Source organism: Ipomoea triloba, chromosome 13 (assembly GCF_003576645.1).
Source record: "Ipomoea triloba cultivar NCNSP0323 chromosome 13, ASM357664v1".
Classification (NCBI taxonomy): Eukaryota; Viridiplantae; Streptophyta; class Magnoliopsida; order Solanales; family Convolvulaceae; genus Ipomoea; species Ipomoea triloba.
The window spans coordinates 16,807,464-16,830,089 of NC_044928.1; the positions used below are offsets into that span (position 1 = coordinate 16,807,464).

Sequence of the window (22,626 nt, forward strand, 5' to 3'; positions counted from 1 at the left end):
CCCCCCCCCCCCCTCTAGACTTGTACCCCATCCCCTTGGGACCAACAGTTATGAATATGGATGTTGGCAAATAGATTATGAGATGGTGGTTCTTGGAAGATTAATAGCTTATGAGTATATTAACGATGGATTTAAGGGGTACTTAAAGTTTAATGGTGATTTATGGGCAATAATGAATTTTGTTAATTAATGATGGTGGATTAAGGTGATGATTAAGAGTACTTAATGATTAATTATGGTGATTTGGATCACGTTGAAGCCTAGTGATGAGGATAATGCTGGACTAAGGATTAAAGATTTATGTTAAGTATAGATGGGTAAGTTGTTGAAGGTGAGAAATTGTGGACTAAATATGAGTTATGGGCATCATAAATAAGTAATGATTACAATATTGATGGGTTAACACTAATGAGGGTAATTATGCATATGGGTTATGGTTTATTGATTTAAGGTGGAAATCAATTATGAATTATGGTTAAGGGTGGTGATTAGTGATTAAAATGGTGATTAGGAACTATTATTCTTATTAATAAATAAGGAAAGTTATGAAAATTATGAGCTTATAAGGATTATAATTAAAGATTGGATTAATGATTGAATTAAATGACGATGATGGAATGATGGATAACGTTATTGATGATGGTGATGTCATTATGTTGTTGAGCTAAGATGTTGAATTATAATTATGGTGGTGATATATAATGCTATAATTATGGTACATGAGTTATGAATTGGTGATTATGAATTAATGGTTTAGATTAATGGATAATTATGGATTATGGTTAATAATGGTGTTAATGCTTTCGATGACTTGATAATGATGTTATAATGTTGTTGACTTGTTGTCGATGATGGATTACAAGGTTAGTAGTTACTAATGACAATAATTAATGCTTAAGAGTGATTAAGGTCAATTGTTGGATTATGGGTGACTAAGTATCGATTATGGATATGCGATATCCTCAAGTTATGATCTAATGGTGTTGATCATTGTGGAAGTTGTTGATGTCGATAGTGACAAGGATAACTATCTATTATTAGTTAATGGTGGAACCATGATTATGGATTACCGATGATGATTGGATTGTAAGATGGAGTGAAGTTCATGATAAGGAATAAGTATTGGGAATGGATATATGTAGTGTTAGTAGAATATATAAGTATCCGATGAGTGACCAGCTCGTGTTCAGCTGTGTTTTCTTCCAAATTTTGCTCGTACTTGAGCTATGCTTGAAAAGCCTTTGGGCAAGTAAAAATGTTTCTGAAAACTTACGTTGAAGAACGTATGCTATTTTGGTACATCGGTTGTCAAAACCTTTTTTTTTTTTTAAGGAAAATACCACTTTTAGTGAGTGGGTACTTTACGTGGGAATGATGAAAAAATGATGTTAAAATGAATAAAACCTTAGTTTCAAGGAGTTACGAGGACCTTGTTGTCTTTTACCTCGGGCTATAATTACCGAAGGTTGTCATTGAAATATGTACGGTTGTATTCGTACTTAGGCGAAGTCTATTCGCCGAGTCTCTATGTCACTCATGTATGGCTAGACTGTGGGGGTGTGCACACTTAAGCGTATTGACTCTGTCGTCTCCGGGTTGGTGTCATTTTAATGGACCTAGGCAGGGCCACACTAGGGGCCATTCTAATAAACCATCGTCCAAGGGACCGAGAAGAGAACTTGGGTAATGACCGCAAACCCATGTTCCAGGTTCAATCGGTCAACGACAAGGAATATTCAACATTTCCTATAAGGCCTCATACTTTGAAATGAAACTAAGTCGAGTTTTCACAAGTAATGGTTGAATCAATGACTATGATGAGATATGTGATACTAGTTCCAAGAAACTAGTCGAGTGATGTCTGAGAAATGGGATATTGTGAAGACATCAAGTATGGTTGTGAAAATTCACGCGTGTATCGTGAAAATGATGAAATTCCTGGAAATGAGAAGGTTTGCAAATTCGTCTGAAAGACATGAAAATGATTTTGAGCGGCAGTTATGCCATTATTCTTATTTGAGAAAAGCTTTACATGATTTAACTTATATACGCTACTATACTATCTGTGAATCATTTGGTTGTAGGTAGGTTTTCAAATCATGGGTAAAAACTTTACGAATTTCCAAATTATTTGTGTTTTCAAACCTTTGTCTACTTTTAAGTGACAATGGATATCCTTGTTTAGCCGTCGCGCTAACTACACTTCAATGTGTTTTCTGTTAACAGATGTTATATAGGGTGGGTTCCTGTAGCCCGATGAGCTCTGAATAGGATGGAAGTTGAGGTTGGGATCTACTCTTTGATGTAGACAGGGATTGTTGTTAATGTTGTAAGTTTAGCCTGTGCACTTAGAGTGGAGTTCGTCAAAGAGGTGATAGAATTCACTCTAGGTGTGGCGGTAGCACCCAGTTTTCTGCTGATAAGATGTAAGCTTCCGCAGCATATGAATACTGATTTGTAATAAATGTAAGAGTTGAAAATTGGGGTGTTACACCATTGGATGCTTATTTTATTGTGTATATGTGTTTAATTGTAGGAAGAAATACAAGCACGCCATAATGCTACAACGCAAGAAGCTTAAGGATCAACTGAGTCACCAAATATAAATATGTCACAATTGTATGTGGATGTTGTTGGCGGGGTAAAAAAATGTCATATTTATGGCTTTGGGACTAATTTATCCTCATTTATCAATGGGTATAGTTGTGGTTCATCTGCTACTTCACAACTTCATCAAGATACAATGAAGGAGATGGTGAACCAACAATTAGAGACCATGCGAGCTGAGATGGATACTAAACTACAAGCTGAAAGAGCTGAAATGGAGGCTGAACTACAAGTTGAAAAAATCAAATGATGGCTCAAATGCAAGTTCAGATTACAAGTTTGATGGATGAGTTGCATCGCAATAGGATGCTATCCATTTCTATGCCACCACCACTAAATACTCAAGCTGAACATTCTATTAATTCAAATGATGAAAGCTTAGGAGAGGATTTTTTTTTTTGAAAGAAAACATAGGAGAGGATTAGATTATGTTTATTAATATGTTTGGTACTGTTTCTAACGATATAACTTTACTTTTGTTATTGTTTATGAGTATGAATATTTTAATATAATATATTTTACAATTATATTATTGATGTATTATATTATAGGTTTATTACATGTATGCGATATTAATTAGCGGGTAAATTTATTATATTATAGGTTTCATATAATGCAGGTATGTGATATTAATTAGTGGGAATTGAAGCTTTTTTTTTTAATTTTAAAATTTAGCGACGGACAAATATTGTAGTAAATCCTTAGCTAAGAATCAAATAAAATAAAGAATACTAACGAAATAGCGACGGAAAAAATCCGTAGTTAACATTAACAACGGATAATTTCGTCACTAAACTGTAGCTAAATGGCATCAAATTCAGATAATAAAAACAAATTAGCAACGACTATTTCCGTCGCTATGTGTAGCAACGGAAAAATCTGTAGCTATTCCCTTGCAAAGTTCGTCACCAGATCGTCGTGGTAGGACTCTAGCGATGGAATTTTTGTTGGTGTAGCGATGGATGTTCCATCGCTAGATTTAGCGACAGAAATTTCCGTTGCAATTCCTTCGCAAATTTCTGCGTCAAAACCGTCGTCGGGAGAAATATAGGGACGGATATTTCCATCGCTAAATCTAGCGACGGAATTGCTGAATTCTAGCAACGAACGAAATACGTCGCTAAACAAATTAGGGACGGATTTTTCGTATTTAGCGACAGAAATCATCCGTCGCTATTTTGACCTTTTTTTGTAGTGAATCGACTATTAAAATTTTACTACTTTGATTTTTGACTTTCAAATTTATTCATTTTCATCCTCAACTATGCAATAGTTAATCAAAATAGTCCCAATCAGGACTATTTTAGTTTGGACAAAGAACTATTTTAGATAAAAAATTACTGCATAATTGTTGATGAAATTGAGAAAGTTTGAAAATTGAGGATAAAAGTGGTGAAATACTAATAATCGAAGTACCAAATCGGGTATTAACTCAAAAATATTGAATTAAAATTGACGGTAATAATGTATTGGAACTAGTTATGTGTAAGTAGCTAGTAAACAAAGAGTGTAAGAGTAACCCCAATAAGGTGTTTTAATAATATTTGGAACAATGAAAACTTGTGAGTTGATTTTTAGCAAATGTGGTAAGTAGATTTTTTGTTGGATTGTTCTCAGATTAAAAAAATAAAAAATAAATAGGCAAGTGCGTGGGCGATTGGAGGGTGGCTGTCAGTTGGCGTCCCCTCTCAATTGAAGGCTATTTGACCGTTGCTAGGATAGTTAAAATATAGGAAATAATTAAAATATAGGATAGTTACATGGTGGGTCTACAAAAAACTGAGAAAAATTTAAAATTAATGGGTGTAAAGTTTTTGTAATTGACTGAAATAGTGGATGATGAGGTTATTGGGGCCCGCAAAATATTACGGAAAAAATCTCTAACTATTAATGATGCTCTAAATGTATTGCTACGAGTCTTAGTATAAGATTGAGCATGCCCCTGCTATCATTGGGGCATGACTTTTATACTAGACAATAATTATAATACATGGGTTACACTACTTTGACAAAAATTACAAAACCATGGATTACAGCGCTCCTATTCTTTATTAGTTCTTATATCGTGGACCGCGGTCCACAATGCATTGTGGACCGCAGTCTCAAAACGACGTTGTTTCAGTAAGTGGGAGACGAAATCCGTAATTGACACTACAGTTCATCTCAAAAGATACTGCCTTACATTTGTTTTGATATTATCGAATGAAACTGTAGTTATATCGAAATGTAACTGTAGTTGTGTTGAAATGTAACTGCAGTGTATATGAATTGATACTGAATAACAGTTTCACATTTGTGTTTTATATTATTGAATGAAACTGTAGTTATATCGAAATGTAACTGCAGTGTATATGAACTGATACTGAATAACAGTTTCACATTTGTGTTTTTTTATTATCGAATGAAACTGTAGTTATATCAAAATGTAACTGTAGTTGTGTTGAAATGTAACTGCAGACTGCAGTGTATATGAACTGAAAGTGAGTGGCGCGAATTCATCCGTCTGTTTTCATTAATCAAAACGATGTCGTTTTGATGCGCGGTCCACAATGCATTGTGGACCACGGTCCACGATATAATTTGCGATTCTTTATAACCGTCTGCTTTGTACAATGCAGTCCTTATACCGTGGACTATGGCCCACAATGCATTGTGGACCATGCATCATGGTTGATACTGCAGTTGTTTTGAACTGATACTGTTGTTGTGTTGAACTGATATTGATGTTGTGTTGAAAGGAAATTGTAGTTGCGCGGAACAGAGGCTGTTTCATCCATCTGAAACTGCAATTGTGTTGAACTAATACTGCAGTTCTGTTGAACAGATACTGCAGTTGTGTTGAACTGATACTGAAGTGTGTTGAACAGACGAAGTGACCTCTGTTCCGCGCAATTGCAGTTCCCTTTCGATACAACTGCAGTATCAGTTCAACACAACTGCAGTATCAGCCATGACCATGGTCCACAATGCACTGTGGACCATGGTTCACCATATAATTTGCCTGTACAATGTGTATGCTGGCTCTACATTAAATAGTTAGGCAATATATTACATCATCTTTATTGTTTTACTCTGGCATCCGCCCAATTCGATCTCTTGTCAAAGATAAATTCATCCATCAATTATATATATATATATATATATATATATATATATATATACCTGCAACAATAACAAACATGCATCCGTCTTTTATTTCTGAAATAGAATGGAGCTCATCAATTATTTTCTCTCCCTCTCCTTCGTCTTCTTCTGCATATGCATATTATGGGCAAAATCAAAAGCAGCAGCAAAGCAAAAGTTGCCCCCAGGTCCATGGAAATTACCGTTTCTCGGAAGCCTCCACCATTTAGTCGGCTCGCTTCCGCATCGTTCTCTCAGAAATTTATCAAGAAAATATGGACCCATAATGCACTTGAAGCTGGGCGAGATCTCCACCGTCGTCATATCTTCTCCTCAACTGGCGAGAGCCATAACTAAAACTCACGACCTCGTCTTCGCCAGCAGGCCAAACATCATGGCACTGGACATCGTGTTTTACAAATCTACAGACGTTGCGTTTTCTCCCTACGGAGATTACTGGAGGCAGATGCGCAAGATATGTGTGTTGGAAATCTTGAGCGTGAAGATGGTCAAATCCTTCTGTTCTTTCCGACAGGAAGAGCTTTCCAACCTCGTATCGTCGATAAGGTTGTCGGGTGAAACAGGGTTTCCCATCATCAACTTGACGGAAAAGGTGAGTTGGTTCACGAGCTCGGTTATTGCTAAGGTCGCGTTTGGGAGAGTGTGCAGTGAAGATCAAGAAAAGTTCATTACCCTTTTGAAACAAGTGGTCTCCTTGGCCGGGGGGTTTGATGTGGGCGATTTGTTCCCGTCCAAGAAGTGGCTTCATTACATTAGTGGGATGAAACCCAAGCTGTTGAAGTTGCACCATGAGCTAGATAGGATTTTTGATATCATCATTGGAGAGCACAAAGAGAACCACCTAAAAACCAGAAATAGTAGTGGAAAAGATGAAGATATAGTTGATGTTTTACTGAGAGTGAAGGAAGGAGGGGAGCTTCAATTTCCCATCACAGAAGACAACATCAAAGCAGTCATCAATGTAAGTTTATCGTTCCAAATTAACTCCTTCAACTTTTTCTCAATATTCCAATTGTATTTGGTTCATGGGTTAGACATAAGGAATGAATATGAAAGTCATATATATTTTTTGGTTTACAATTTTTTATACTACAGGTATAACATTTGATTGCCTCTATAATTACAAAACTCATATCACCTAATTTAAATAAGGTATTATCCTTTAATTCAGCATTATTCCAACCTCTTTATTTTTATAGAATCCTCATTTTGTCACCTCCTCAGTCTGTCTCTCCTCACTTCATCGACGTCCTCACTATATTGCTGCAAGAGATCTTTTCTTAACATCAAACCTGTTGAGATTAGATAGAAATGATAACTCATCACTTCATCATCACTCTCAAGATCAATTGCATTGATTTTTTATTTTTTTTTATTTTAAACATTTTTATGCTGATTATAGGGTCATACATAACCAAACACCAATATTGGTAATCATTCCAATTTGATCTTACTACTAAATATGTAAAAATAATTTCACCAAAACTCATTATTCTAATTACCAATTAAGTATTTAATTAATACACATTCTAATTATGATTTTCATGTTCAAACCAAGCATACCCTAAGTTTTTTAAAAAATTTTTTTTTAGTTTTACCATAATTTTGATTAATCAGAGTTGATATATATTTGGAAGAACTTTGTCCAAGTCTGAAATAAGATGGTTGAGAGAAAAAAAAAAAAAAAAAAGTCTTGATAAGATAGTGTTTATACCTCGAGCTGATGGAAATTTATTATTTTTTTAAATACGCAATCACATTTTTTTTAGTAGGTAAAGTAATTAATCGTAATCCATAACGTCATGGATGATTTAGGTTTGCTTGCTACAATGCTAAATAGCTAATAATAAATTAATTATTGTTGCCGCCCATATCATTTTCATTATGTTATTATACATATAAACAATAAGTCACGTGAACTATTACAGACACGGAGCATATTATTTTGTTCACTTGAATTCATCTTACAAAATATACAATTTACATACTGAATTTTTACAATTTATACTGAATATTCATAATTGAATATTTACAATTTACACATTGAATTGTGAACATTCAATATGTAAATTATGATAGATTTACTTTGCAAGATTAATCCGAGCAAATTATATAATTATTGACACTGAATTGTATGGGTTTGTCCTGAACTTTGGTCTAAGCTTCTTGTGGGGCTGGTCTTGAGCTAGGCCAAAATTTTTTATTATCTTATATAAATAATTTGTTATTTTTGTTTAAATTGAAATTTAATCTACTGACCTCATACTTAATAATTAAAGATATATCAAACTGAGCAAGTTTAACTCTTTGACTAATAATGCTAATTACTATTTGACAAACACTTTTCATATTTAAGATTTTTGTTTAAAATACGACTTTGACCATTAATTTCAAAATTAAAATTTAATAATATTTTTACAAAATTAAAATTTTATATAAAACTTGTAATATTAACCATTTATAACATATTTATATAATGTCTGTAATATCGTTTGAACTTGATTACTTATATCACTAAATTATATTAGATTAATAAATTTAGTAATACATTATAAAATTTGATAACTTGTAAATATCATAAAATGTATTATAAATTTTCTTTGACTTTTAGTCACTAAATTATGTTATGTTGATAAATTAAAAAAATTATAAAAGATTTGTAATTTGAGTTTTTTATCATTATTTTTATTTGGTTTTCTCTTATCTCTTAACATTAAGAAACATTAAAGATGCATGCTTACGTATACTCAATAATTTAGAGGAATCACCCTCGTTGTAGTAATTATGCTAACATCACTAATTTGATTAGTTTTATACAAAGTAGTTATTATCTCATGATATATATCATCATAGCAATTCATATATAGAATTTCACCGAGTAGGCTTATCTAGACTAAAATATATTTTTAACCATGTTGTGCACTCAACATTTTTTAAATCATTTTTTTGTTTCTATTGTTTCTAAGACATTTAATACATTTTCTAATTGGTTCAACTAAATCACTCAAACTTTGAAGTCCTCTTTGAACACATAAATGAATTTATAACATCGGCACAAGATCTAATATGCAATAATTGATCATTTACAGGTAAAGGTAAAGTTTTTAGTAAAAAATCTATAGATCTAGTGTCAGAAGAAGCATCATATAAAGAAATTGAAAATACTTTATTTCTTAATTTCAAAGTTAACCAGGCCAAAGTTCGAGCTTGGGCGTGCCTAGACATGGGCTTGGGCTGGTTTCATACTAGGTCCGAGGCTTTTATTTTTTATTAGGATCTTGATCAGCCCCCTACAAGGTGATCCTAGTCTAGGTTAGGCCTAATGAAGCACATGCCCGGTTTTTCTGCGCCGGTTCATAGCTTGTTCTATCCTGAACTGGTCCAAGGTCACCTCTTATATAACACTCTTTGTAGACTCATAAAATTTATTATATTTTAACTAAAAAGTATTAAATATCCCCCAAGATTTACTCATATTAAATATATTACTTGGCACTATATTACATTATGTATCCACTTCACATAGTATATGATATTGATTTTTTTTTTTTTTTGCACTTTCAATTTCACATCTATTATGTCACTCTCATTTTTCTTCACAATTTTTTTTTTTTTTTACTATTTTAGAAAGGGTTTTTCATCTTTTCAAAGAGTAAAAAATATTGGCTTGGATTACATTCAGGAAGAGATCTCACAAGGGTTGGTTTTGCTTTAAAAAATTGTAGTTATCCATCTAAATAGATAAATTTAAAAGTTAAGAACCATAACTGAAAGTGACATAATAATCGTATAAAATGTGAAACTCTATTATACGTGTAGATAAGTGTGTGACATTGTATACATTTTCATTCAAAATTTAGGACATGTTCTCTGCTGGGACTGAAACATCTGCCACAACAATTATATGGGCAATGTCCGAAATGATAAAGAGACCAAGTGTGATGGTTAAGGCACAAGCCGAGGTGAGACAAGCTTTAAAGGGAAAGAAAACCTTTGATGACAAAGATTTGGAAAACCTAACTTACCTAAAGCTTGTGATAAAAGAAACCCTCAGACTCCACACTCCATTTCCACTTATACTCCCTAGAGAAAGCATGGAGGAAGCAAAGATTGGCGAGTACATTATACCACCCAAGACTAGAGTCATCATTAATGCTTGGGCTATGGCAACCAGTCCTGAGAGTTGGGAAGATCCAGAAAAATTTCTGCCAGAGAGATTTGAAAACAGTTATGTAGACTTCATGGGGAATCACTACGAGTTCATACCGTTTGGTGCAGGGAGAAGAATGTGCCCTGGAATTTCATTTGCAAGTACTAGCATTGCCCATTCTTTGGCTGGTTTACTGTACCATTTCAACTGGGAACTTCCCGACGGAGTTAGTCCTAAAGATTTGGACATGACTGAGGCAATTGGCATCATTGCATCCAAAAAGAAGGATCTTTGCTTGATTGCTAGGCCATTTGTCGATCTTTGAGCCTTGAAATAATTGTTGACTTAATTAATTAAGTATTTATGTGTGCTTTTTTTTTTCTTTTTGCAAATAATTTAAGTTCTGGATGATATGTATGTTTAATAAAGCTTATTTAATTATATTATAAAGATTATAATATAATGATCTATTTTATTTTGAAAAGTTTTTGGTTTGCAAATTATAAAGCATATTTGAATTTATAATTCATAAACAAATTAGATTAGACCAATAATTCTGAGAAAAATTTTATTATTGAACAATTCGATTTACAAAATAAAGAAAGAAACGTATTTATAAGAATACAAAGAGTCCTAGTCAGATGTTAAATGTAAAGGTAAACTAGTATTTTTATATTTCCTCTTTCAATTACACATACACTGTTGACCCATAGCAAAACAAAGCAATTTACCCTTTTTCTTTTCAAACAAAGCTAAACGAATCTCTCTTAATCCCTAACCCTATTATCCTACCCGAGCTAGTAAAAGTGTTCGACGAATTGAGAATTGAACTTGGAGCAATTGATTAATGTGTTAGGAACATCATGTAATAGGTTTTGATGATACCAACTGTTAAGTAAGAATCCCCAAGTCTCGATACATAGGCAAAACAATGTAAGTTCGATAAGTAAACTAAGAGCGAAAATACAACCGGGTAATTTGAGCTCAACTCGGGAAATATTTAAGCTTAAGGTAAACTTGTTTGAACAACTTAGAAGTTTTCGTGTTGTAAGCAAACAGATAGATCAGAAGCAGGCACGAGACAACTCTGGAGGAATAAGGGTCTACGAGACATCAACTAAGTCTCGAGACACAAGCCAAGTTCGAGAGGTAAGGACCTCTCGATATACCTATCGAGTTCGAGACGTAAAGAATATTCGAGAGATAGACCTCTCGATACATGGGATTGAAACATCAAGTGGTCGAGACATCTTTTATGGTCTCGATAAACCGGCACTTCTCCAAGAGGCTGAATGTTAGTCAACATGTGCAGATAAAATACTCTAAGTTTGGAGAAGAAGAATATCATGGAGATAAAATATTGAAGAGGTGCTGAGCGGGAGGTTTCAAAATGGACGGAAGTGGATGACACGTCAGACCTCCACCACAAACGGTCAAGAAGTGCACCAATCCTGAAGTGGTCAGATTCCCCAAACAAGGAATGATGGGAACATAAAAAGAGTAACTTTATCCAAAAGAAGCAAGTGAAGCATGAACTCAAGAAAGTGGAATATGGAATATTCACTACAAAACAAAAGGCTCAAGTTACAAGACCACTACTCCATGAAAAATGCTGAAATTGTGCAAAGACCCATGTTCGGCATGGGAGACCAATTTCAAACGGAATAGTTTTCCCTCCAACGGAACTATTCTTCTACTCTCATATATAAGGACGTAAAGACACAGAAGAAAAAGGGTGTTGCGAAAGAGGTCAAGAGGTTAACAAGAGGTGTCTGATAAAAACGTTCCAGTGCAAAGTGCTTAACTTGGAATATCATCCTGATATTCAATACAGCGAGAGAACACATCTTAGTGTTCGAAGAGAGTTACAAAGCTAAACTGTCATACATCCAGAAGGTGACCAAAGCTGCTCTACATCAAAGTTGATTCAACGATAGCTTGTGGTCAGATTGGAGATTGTTACATTCAACTGTGACTATCAACAACGTCTTGCTTTGGATTAAGCAAGGGAGGTGGAGTATCCTGGCTGCTGTCCGAGCGAAAGAAACCTGAGGCTTGACGCGGGCTTGGTGATCAAAGGTCAAGTGCTCGAGAGGTGGAGTAACTGGAAGCGGGGCGAAAAACCTGAGGCTTGAGGCGGGCTTCGTGATCAAAGCTCAAGCGCTCGATATTGTACTAGAAAGGGAAGTTTTTAGTGCAATCCTTCCAGGGAGTTTCTGGAAGAAGAGTGGAAGTAGGCGGGTTGGCCGAACCACTTAAAAATTTCTCTTGCATTTACTTTCTGTTTTTATCTCTCGCTAACTTCTCGATTGCACTGCATATAATCATACCTCTCGAACTAACCCAAACTCGTGCTAACAAAAAGGGGATAACATTTCCGCTGCGCATAAAACTTTGTCTTCACCTCGTGAGGTATCGAACCTAAACATCCTAAGTTCAATACACACGAGAGGTCGAAAAGATTTGCAAAATCTTATACAAGTCTATTCACCCCCCCCCTCTAGACTTGTACCCCATCCCCTTGGGACCAACATAATGTACAATGGAAAAGGGGCAAAGGCACTCCCAAATATGATAAGCACAATTGCATGTTTACAAATAGTAGTGTGTTTGGTCATGAGTATCTATATATGTAATGTTGATAATAATTTGGGGTGTGGTTGAGTGGAAGGGACTCATCCATTCTTAACGAAAGGTCATGGTTCAATCTTAACTTTGGGTGTAGAGAAATTTTAAGTTTTCAGGCCAGTTGTCCGCTAAGCTACACCCAAAAAATTATATATGTATGTTGATTTGTGTGAGCTTATTGGCATTTGTACCTATTGATGAGTAAGGTTTTTTTTTTTCTGTTTTTTTTTTGGGTCAATGAGGACAATGTATTTGTTTGATTTAATACGAAGCATAAAGTACTATATGCAAGTTGACTGCTATTTGGTGAGTCCCCCAAAAAAAAAAAAAAAAAAAAAAAAAAGAATGGTGAGAAATCGTCTCCATATGTATGTTGATTTGTGTGAGCTTATGGGCATTTGTATTCAGTAATGTTTTTTTTTTTTTGTCAATGAGGACAATGTATTTGTTTGATTTAATACGAAACATAAAGTACTATATGCAAGTTGACTGCTATTTGAGTATTTGGTGAGTTCCCCCAAAAGAATATAAAAGAAAAAAGAATGGTGAGAAATGGTCTCCCATGTGTATTTTGTTATATCATGCTGCTAGTAATGACAAATGGCCCCCATGTATATATAAAGTTTTATATTCATTTGCAATGTAAGGACCAATTGTAGAATTTTTTTGTTTTGAAATATAAAATGTTTTCTTCTTAAAATTACTTTATAATATTAATTCTCTAATGTTAAATTACCTAAATTTTTTTTTTAAAAAAAAGTATATATTAATTGATTATTTATGAATGTGTTGAATTATAATTGATTTTTTAAAAAATAATTAAAATTTAAAACTCACCTTTAACTTTAAGTCATTAAAAATGAAACATGTCAGCTTAAAAATTTTAACTTGTGGTCAAACGATATAAATGCGACTTTTCTAAAAGGGAAGTCACGGATTTCAAATTTTAGTGAAGATATTGACTACATTGTAACAGGGTCAATTAAGAATGAAAAAAAAAAAAGAAACACGTTTGGTTAGATATTAGGAACAACAAAAGATATGGAAGATGTATGGCATGCCACACCAACCGGACATTGGAAGATGTATGGTATGCCACACCAACCGGCATCATTTGATGCGCCACTGAATGGGATTGGAATCAGAAAAGCGTATACAACAAAAACGTTATTTCATTAGCCAGTAGCCACAACCTTTTGAAATTATTAAAATAAAAATGTCAGTCCATTAACATTGGGAAAGAAAATTGATGTACACACTATCCAAATACAATTTAAAATCTTTGATTTTAAAACTGCACTACACTATCTTTCAAAAAAAAAAAAAAAACTACACTACACTAAAGGCTATGGTAGGAATGACCACGGTTCAATTTGAACGATCCACAATTCAAATTGAATTGTATGTTATAGGAACTGAATTTGAACTAGAATTAGAATCGGAATCATCCATACGGTTCCGATTCCGGTTTAGAACCGGAACCCTAAAGGTTTCAATTTCTGTTCCTGATATCATGGAACCGAAATTGCAGGTTCTGATTCGGAACCGGATAGTTTCGATTCCAAATTGACAAAAAAATTATAAAAATTACAACTAAGGGATTTTATTCTTATTCTTCTTCTTCTTTTTTCATGTCAAGTCTTACCACGATACAAGAGTGCGGCATAGGTACTTCTAGATGGTGAATACGTGTTGAGAAGGAGAGAAGCAAGTCAACCTTTGGAATGGGGCAAACTAGAATAACAATTGGAAGGACCCTATATCATTGGAGAAATCATTCGTCCAGGTACTTACAAGCTGAAAACGGTGGGGGTAGGATGATCAATAGAGTATGGTCCGCCAAATTATCTATTGTAATGCCAGTCTAAGATTGATGTAAGTGTTAATCATGGCCCGCGATATTATCTTCTTGAATAAATGTTACTACTTCTCAAAATATTATAAACTTTTCTATTTTTTGAGAAGCCAGGATGTAGACCTCAAGTCTTAAAATAAAATAAAAACTAAAAAGGGAGGCGTTGAGGCCAAGCATCAGCCAATAACAAAACCGACCAAAGCCCCTTAGGCCAGTAATAAAAAAATTTGTTATATATATATATATATATATATATATATATATATATATATATATATATATATATATATATATATATATGGGGGTTGGTTCACACCTAAGAAAAATAAAAAAAATAAAAAATGAAAATATAAAAAATAAAAACCCTTCCTGGCAACATGGATGCAAATGATTAAGTGTCTCGAACCGACACACCTTAAGCTTCGAAATTATGCACATTAAGGGAAAAATAATCCACCTTAAGCTTTAAACATACGCACCTTAAGAGCTAAATTGATGCACCTTAAACTAGAAAATGACGCACCTTAAGCTATAAACTTATGTACCTTAAACTATAAGATTACGCACTTTAAGTTTTAGATTTACGCACTTTAAGTTTTAGATTTACGCACCTTAAGTTGTGACCTTACGCACCTAACCCTATAAACTTACGCACCTTAATATTTGAATTTACACACACCTTAAACTTTAAACTAATGCAACTTAAGCTGTGACTTTACGCAAAATGATCATAATGTCACCGTGTTTTTTTTTAATTATCTTCATTCTGGGCTATTGATTTTGACAAGATTAAAGGCTTTGATTAATTCACACGTTTCACCTTGGAGAAGCTTCGGACCTTATCCATTGTGTGTGTGTCTATATATATATGTGTGTATGTATGTGTGTGTGTGTGGCGGGGGGGAAGAGATCAGATGCTAAGGAATTCTCAAGTACAAAATAGGGTGGGATCTTTAGCCAACGATCTAACCCAGATCAAATGCCAGAATGGAAAAAAAAAATTTAAGTACTTATGAATCTAGAGCTCGAAGCAAAGGATATAGCCAACCAGAGAGCCTTAGCTTCATTTAGAGAAACCGCTATTCTTTCTTACTTGAGAAAATCACTGGCCAAAAGATCACCTAGAAGCTTCCAAGTTCAACCTAAACACTCTCTATAATAGATTGACTAAAAGAAGAGAAAAGTGGGGTAACATCAATTGGTAGCTACTGGCTACTGTGCGTGTGTGTGTGTGTGTGTGTGTGTGTGTGTATAAAGGGTTCCCATGCGGTTGGCCTTCTAAGGTGCGGTTATGCGGTTGCTTAGGTGTGTCGTTTTCCTTCTTAAGGTGTGTGGTTTTTCTTCTTAAGGTGCGTCAACCTAAAGCTTTAGGTACGTGGTTTTCCTTCTTAAGTTACGTTGTTTTCCTTCATAAGGTGCGTGGTTTGTATGCTTAAGGTGCGTCAGTGTTGAAACTTAAGGTACATCATTTTAAAACTTTAGGTGCATGATTTGTTTTCTTAAGGTGTTTTGTTTGTATGCTTAAGGTGCATGGTTTGTGTATTGAAGGTGCACCATTTAAAAACTTTAAGTGTGTGATTTGTGTTCTTAAGGTGCTTTGTTTGTGTGTTTAAGGTGCACAGTTTGTGTACTTAAGATGCGTCATTTCAATGCTTAAGATGTGTAACCGCACGGGAATCTATCCCCGCACCTGAACCCTTTCATATATATATATATATATATATATATATATATATATATAGGGATGCACTCACCTACGGATAGTCGCGCAGGTGAGAACTGCGTCCTAATCTGGTGCGTTGATCTTATTAATGGACGATCAATAATAGCACCCATTATCATAACGCGCGGTGGCAAAATGGTAATTTGCAGTTAAAATCTAAACTTAATACACACACGAGGATTTTATTGGCATTACTCTAATTCCTAAACCGCAAAACCCCATTTAACACACCGCTCCGGCGACGACAACAACGAAGGAAAGCTTTACTAAACAAGAACACAACACAATCAATCTCTACCAAAAATGGATATGGAACAAAGCCCAGAGGTTAATGTTGAGAAAACTCGAACCAAACGAGGTAAAAATTTTAAATTTCTTGTTTCTTTCGAATTTTATAAAAAATATATTGCATGCTAGTAATCTGTGATTTGCAAGTAGTTTATGTTATATGTGTAATTAATCATCTTTAGGTGTGCATCTAGACTTGTATGGGTCAAAGAGACAGTTAATGATCACTATGCAACAACTGTAATCTATTATTGCATTTAGTTAACAATATAAATGCAACTAATATGACCACACTAACTATGCAAGTACATACTCTTATGTGTTAATTTAGAACACCTAAACCTCACTGTGAGAGTAATTGTGTTATAAATTAGTCAATTTGTGTTATAGATTAGTCAATGTTAACACACCATGTGCATGCACAATTTATGGAAAAATGTGATTTGCAAGTAGTTTAGGTTATATGTGCAAGTAATCATCTATAGGTGTGCATCTAGACTTGTATGGGTCAAAATGACAGTTTATGATCACTATGCAACAACTGTAATCTATTATTGCATTTATTTAACAATATAAATGCAACTAATATGACCACACTAACTGTGCAAGTACATACTCTTATGTGTTAATTTAGAACACCTAAACCTTACTATGAGAGTAATTGTGTTATAGATTAGTCAATTTGTGTTATAGATTAGTCAAATTGTGTTATAGATTAGTCAATTTGTGTTATAGATTAGTCAATTTGTGTTATAGATTAGTCAATTTGTGTTATAGATTAGTCAATATTAACACACCATGTGCATGCACAGTTTATGGAAAATATGATTTGCAAGTAGTTATGGTTATATGTGCAAGTAATCATCTATAGGTGTGCATCTAGACGGTTATATGTGCAAGTAATCATCTATAGGTGTGCATCTAGACTTGTATGGGTCAAAATGACAGTTTATGATCACTATGCAACAACTGTAATCTATTATTGCATTTATTTAACAATATAAATGCAACTAATATGACCACATTGCATTTATTTAACAATATAAATGCAACTAATATGACCACACTAACTGTGCAAGTACATACTCTTATGTGTTAATTTAGAACACCTAAACCTTACTGTGAGAGCAATTGTGTTATAGATTAGTCAATTTGTGTTATAGATTAGTCAAATTGTGTTATAGATTAGTCAATTTGTGTTATAGATTAGTCAATTTGTGTTATAGATTAGTCAATTTGTGTTATAGATTAGTCAATATTAACACACCATGTGCATGCACAGTTTATGGAAAATATGATTTGCAAGTAGTTAAGGTTATATGTGCAAGTAATCATCTATAGGTGTGCATCTAGACTTGTATGGGTCAAAATGATAGTTAATGATCACTATGCAACAACTGTAATCTATTATTGCATTTAGTTAGCTTTATAAATGCAACTAATATAACCACACTAACTGTGCAAGTGCATACTCTTATGTGTTAATGTAGAACACTTAAACCTCACTGTCAGAGTAATTGTTTTATAGATTAGTCAATTTGTGTTATAGATTAGTTAATATGCTACTATAGATCATATAAATGTAACTAATTTTGCAAGCCTACTGTGTAAATAACTCTTATAGGAGCAAAGAGGCGCACTGAAGGGACCAGAAAGTCTAAGCGACAGGCAAAAAAAGAAAAAAAACAGCCAGTGAAAGTAATAGTTCAGAGCTCACCTGAAGATGACTTAGAAGAGAATGAACAACCAGCTAGTGGATCTGAACCAGATATCAATCGTCAAGATGATGAAGAGAGTGAACAACCATCTGTTAGATATGAACCATATGTGAATACTCAAGAAGTTGAAGGCAATGAATACTCCGAGTCAAATGAGGACAGAAACACTGACACCGAGTATTCTGATGCTACTTACCCATCACTATCAACAAGGGCAACCCCTTACCAACTGACATAACATTTAAAGAAATTAAATGATGCACAATCCCAAAGTTTGAGAGACATGGCTTTTGATCACTTAAGGGAGTAGCAAATTTCTAGAGTACCTGGGAAGCTGGCAAGGTGGCTGCTTAACAACTTTGATGCACGAAGCTGTTCTCTACGTGTCTAGGATGGGAAGGAGTTGCACATTACAGAGGAAGATGTTGCCCTAACACTGGGTTCCCTCGTGGAAATATCATAATTGAGAAAAGAACTAAAGGAGATGAAGACACTACATTAGTTGAGGAATGGAAAAAACAATTGGGCAGGACTGATCTCTCTATAACACATACTAAACTGTGTAAGGCAATGGTGGGATGCAAGGATGGAGGACAATGGTTCAAGCGTCTTCTTGCCATACTCATTGCTACAATGTTTGTAGAGAGCAACTTATCTGGCTATGTGAACACAAATCTGATTAAGAACTTTGAGGATGTCACAAAGATAGGTGATCTGAATTGGTGTGAGTACATACATAGAACACTTGTCAACAGTAAGGTTGCATGGACAAAGAAAACAACTCAGAAATTCATTGGACCAATAATATTCCTGACAGTAAGATGCTTTAACAATGACAAAAAAGCTGCATATCTCAACTATCAAACATACATAGCGGAAGCGATTTATAACCTAAAGGGGTATCATGCCACATCTAGGTAAGAGAAAACACGGCCTAGATGCACAGGCTAACCAAAAGAACTGAACTGCATAGATATAATCCTCAAGTAATATCAAAACATCCGAAACCTAAGCAAGAGTATATAGTCTCATCATTGGCACACAGGCTGAAATATAAAGTCTAAAACATTAACAACTAGCCTAAGCCGCCTCATAAAGATAAGCTCTAACGCGCTCTCGCTTAGACTTATTGCATACCTGGAAAACATACAAGAAACCATTAGCAAAAGACTGCTAAGCAACCACCACTCACACCCGCAAAGAAATATAGATATATAATAAGTTGTAAATAGGTTTACACACCCATATAGAATATATACACCAACGAACTGTTCAATACTTAAAATCGGATACTCAACAACAACACGCTGAATAAAGGATAAACCAAGACTTCTCAACAATACCAATATTCAATTGAATTTCACAAGATAATAAGATATCAACAGAATCAAGAATTCAATAGAATACTCATAAGAAACGACCAACAAGAATATATCCATGAATAATCAACAACCACGAGATACGATATAACTCAAGAATCAAGTAAGAGACCAAACAGACCTCAACCCAAGGATAAGTACTAACCCTTACCCTCCAACCAACATACCAATCATCAAACCCAAACTCAGTTCACGGAGGCATATAATGCCCGAATCATAAAGGCAAATGGTGCCCAAAATACACAAAGGCAAATGGTGCCCAAAATACACAAAGGTAAATCGTGCCCGAATACATAGAGGCAAATAGCATCAACTACACAAATGGCAAATAGTGCCCATATACACAAATGGCAAATAAAGCCCCATGATACACAAAGATACTCAAAGATCCACCCTCCACATCCAACCTCAACCTCAGCCCAAGAACAACCACTCAGAGTGTTCATCTCAGATTATGAACACAAACCAACTTCTAGATAATATAATCAAGAATTCAACAAAACAAGAGACTCAAAAGATGGACCAAGAGATAGGAATAAATACTCCAAAGGCATGGTAAAATACCCAACAAAATACTCCAACAAAGTTCAAAACAAAAGGGGAAACAACCAAACAAACAGACCACAAAATAGCTCACTGGAACAGACTCCCAACAGAAATAACGGAACTCCCCAGCGGATCCCTAATAAGACTCCGAGATACCCTTATTTCAGGCACATTTTAGGGTGTTTTATCGCGTCTATAGCATCCTTACTTGGTAATAATGTTCATAAATGCTTGAAAATCACTAACTGATGCACAGAAGCTACTTTTAGCTTAAAAGAAGTAAAACAGGAGCCCTGAGAGCAAATAGGACCAAAAGTTGAGCTTCAAGAGCAAACCAGGCAAGAGCGGAGCCCCGGAGGACCAAACTGGAAGGCCACATGCGTGTGAGCAGGCGTGAAAACTTTCCAGAAGCTTCCCACGCACGCTCACACGCGTTTGAGAGGCGTGGAGACGGTGATGCGCGAATTTCAGCTACGGTTGTCATTTCGGAGACTATTTAAACCCCTTTGATGAATTTTCAGGGGAGGTTCCCATAAATTTAGTTTTCCTTTTCTTAGTTTTTCTTTTGGAGAACTTTCTCCATTTTTCTTAGCTTTTTAGATTAAATCAATCTCCATTGTAGCAAGACAACAAGCTTGGATTGAAGATCTTCTTCTCTCTAGGTGATCTCTATTTCATTTCTATAATTTTAGCTATCTTGTTCTTGGATTAAATTAGCTTTTGCTTGCATTTCATATTATGAGTAGCTAGTTTAGTCTAGGGATTTGGATTGTGTTGATTGAATATTGTTTGTGTGATGATCTTATCTCTATATCTTGGATCTATGAGTTTGTGTTGATTGATTATCTATTCTTGTCTATTGATTGTTGTTTTGATGAGATCTTGTTTGGATTTGGCCAATCTAGATGAGAGATTGAGCTCTTGACTCTTTCATGTCTTTGATTAGAGTTAGGATTTGAAGCATGACACAATCATAGTTCCTATGGACTTTTTAAGAATAGTAGGATAGTGTGTAGCTAAAGTGTTTGATGAAATTCCTCTTAGAACTTTGGATGCTTGAAGGCACTCCTAAGTCAAAGAAGCCTTAGTACACAAGGTGGAAAAGGACTAAGACAACACACTCTTGAATAGACAATATCCTAGCAATCCTAATCCTTGACCTTAGACACTCCACTATGCAATATTCATGAACACTATCCAATCCCTACCCCTTTTACATATTCACAAAATCACTTTTACTTTACTACTCTCTTGCACTCAAACCAACCAAATGAACCGCTCTCACTCACAAATCCACCCTTCACCACACTCGAATCCTATGCATAATCCAATCAAGTAAACTCCCGAACGCTTGACACACCTCTACGTCCCTCCTTCGAGACCGACACTCGGGGAGTCACAGACTTTCAGTTTTAACATATAAATATCTTTTGACAGTTCACCCTATGCATGTAAGTGTTTCTTCAATCCCCTAGCTCCGTCGCACTCCTCCGCAAGAAGGAGGCGGATCACCCTGGCGGAAGACCCTCCTCCGCCATCCTCCACCGCCACACACTTGCGAAAGACACCAACGGGGCACATTATTCCGTTGAGTTCCTCCGTAAGTGTGATCCAACCCTTCCCAGAACATATCAGACAGAATACGAAATGTTCAGATCAGAATACAAAAAAAATAGGATCAGATTGTTCAGATTACAACTTCCAGAAGCCAAATAAACAAGGAATCCATGCCAATAAATATCCATAAACATCAATATGCAAAGGATCAAGAACACAAGTTCATAATCCATCAAAATGACTTCACAGACAACAACAAATAGGCTAACAGCAAGGAAATCATCAGGATTCCAACACACCAAATAATATCATAGATTGAGAGTGTGAAAATAGATTTTAGTGGACATGGTGGTTACCTATTGAAGCACACTTCACCCAAGAACTCTCAAACCTCCTCACAAAGCTTCACCTCCACGTTGATCATCTTTTTCCCAAAAGATCTCCAAAAGAACAACATAAGAACTTGTATAAAGATTATGAAAATAACATGATGCAAGATATATTCCTAGAGATAGACACTTACCCAAGCCTTAACAATCCTAAAAGAGCAATCTTGGCCTTGAATCTTGAAGATGGAAGTGTAGGATTCACTTTAGGGTTCTTTAGAGGTCAATGGAGTAAGATGGATGATTTTGCAGGAAATGAAAAGGGAAATAGGGTTGTAAATACAAGGCTTTTATATTAGTAGGGAAAGGTCATTACATATATTATGTATGTATCAACTAGGGTAAGACATAAAATAATGGGCCCTTATAGAATGGGTCTCACATTATTTATTATACTATTAGTTTGTAAGGGGTTAATCTTCCAAGAATAAATATATATATATATTGGGCCATTGTATAAATACTCTTACTTATAAGAATTGTAAGGATCCAAATTAGAATAAATCCCTTACAAGAATTAAATCAAGAAATGGGATTTTGAATAAAATAATAAATTCCGGGTTCAAGGAATATATCTATATCTATATATATATATATATATATATATATATATATATATATATATATATATATATATATATATAT

General features: G+C 34.7%; 1 protein-coding gene across 1 annotated transcript; it reads left to right on the top strand.

Annotated features, from left to right (window-relative positions):
* Positions 1 to 5,798: 5,798 nt before the first annotated feature.
* Positions 5,799 to 10,359, top strand: LOC116001856 (premnaspirodiene oxygenase-like). The gene is made up of 2 exons (XM_031241806.1): positions 5,799 to 6,712; positions 9,612 to 10,359. The coding sequence occupies exons 1-2, from the start codon at positions 5,816 to 5,818 to the stop codon at positions 10,224 to 10,226; spliced, it is 1,512 nt and encodes a 503-aa protein (XP_031097666.1). The 5' UTR covers positions 5,799 to 5,815; the 3' UTR covers positions 10,227 to 10,359.
* The last annotated feature ends 12,267 nt before the right edge of the window (positions 10,360 to 22,626 follow it).

Coding starts and splice junctions, on each gene's coding strand:
- LOC116001856 (XM_031241806.1), top strand. CDS start 5,816: ATGGAGCTCATCAATTATTTTCTCTCCCTCTCCTTCGTCTTCTTCTGC. Junction 6,713..9,611: donor ACATCAAAGCAGTCATCAAT/GTAAGTTTATCG, acceptor TTCAAAATTTAG/GACATGTTCTCTGCTGGGAC.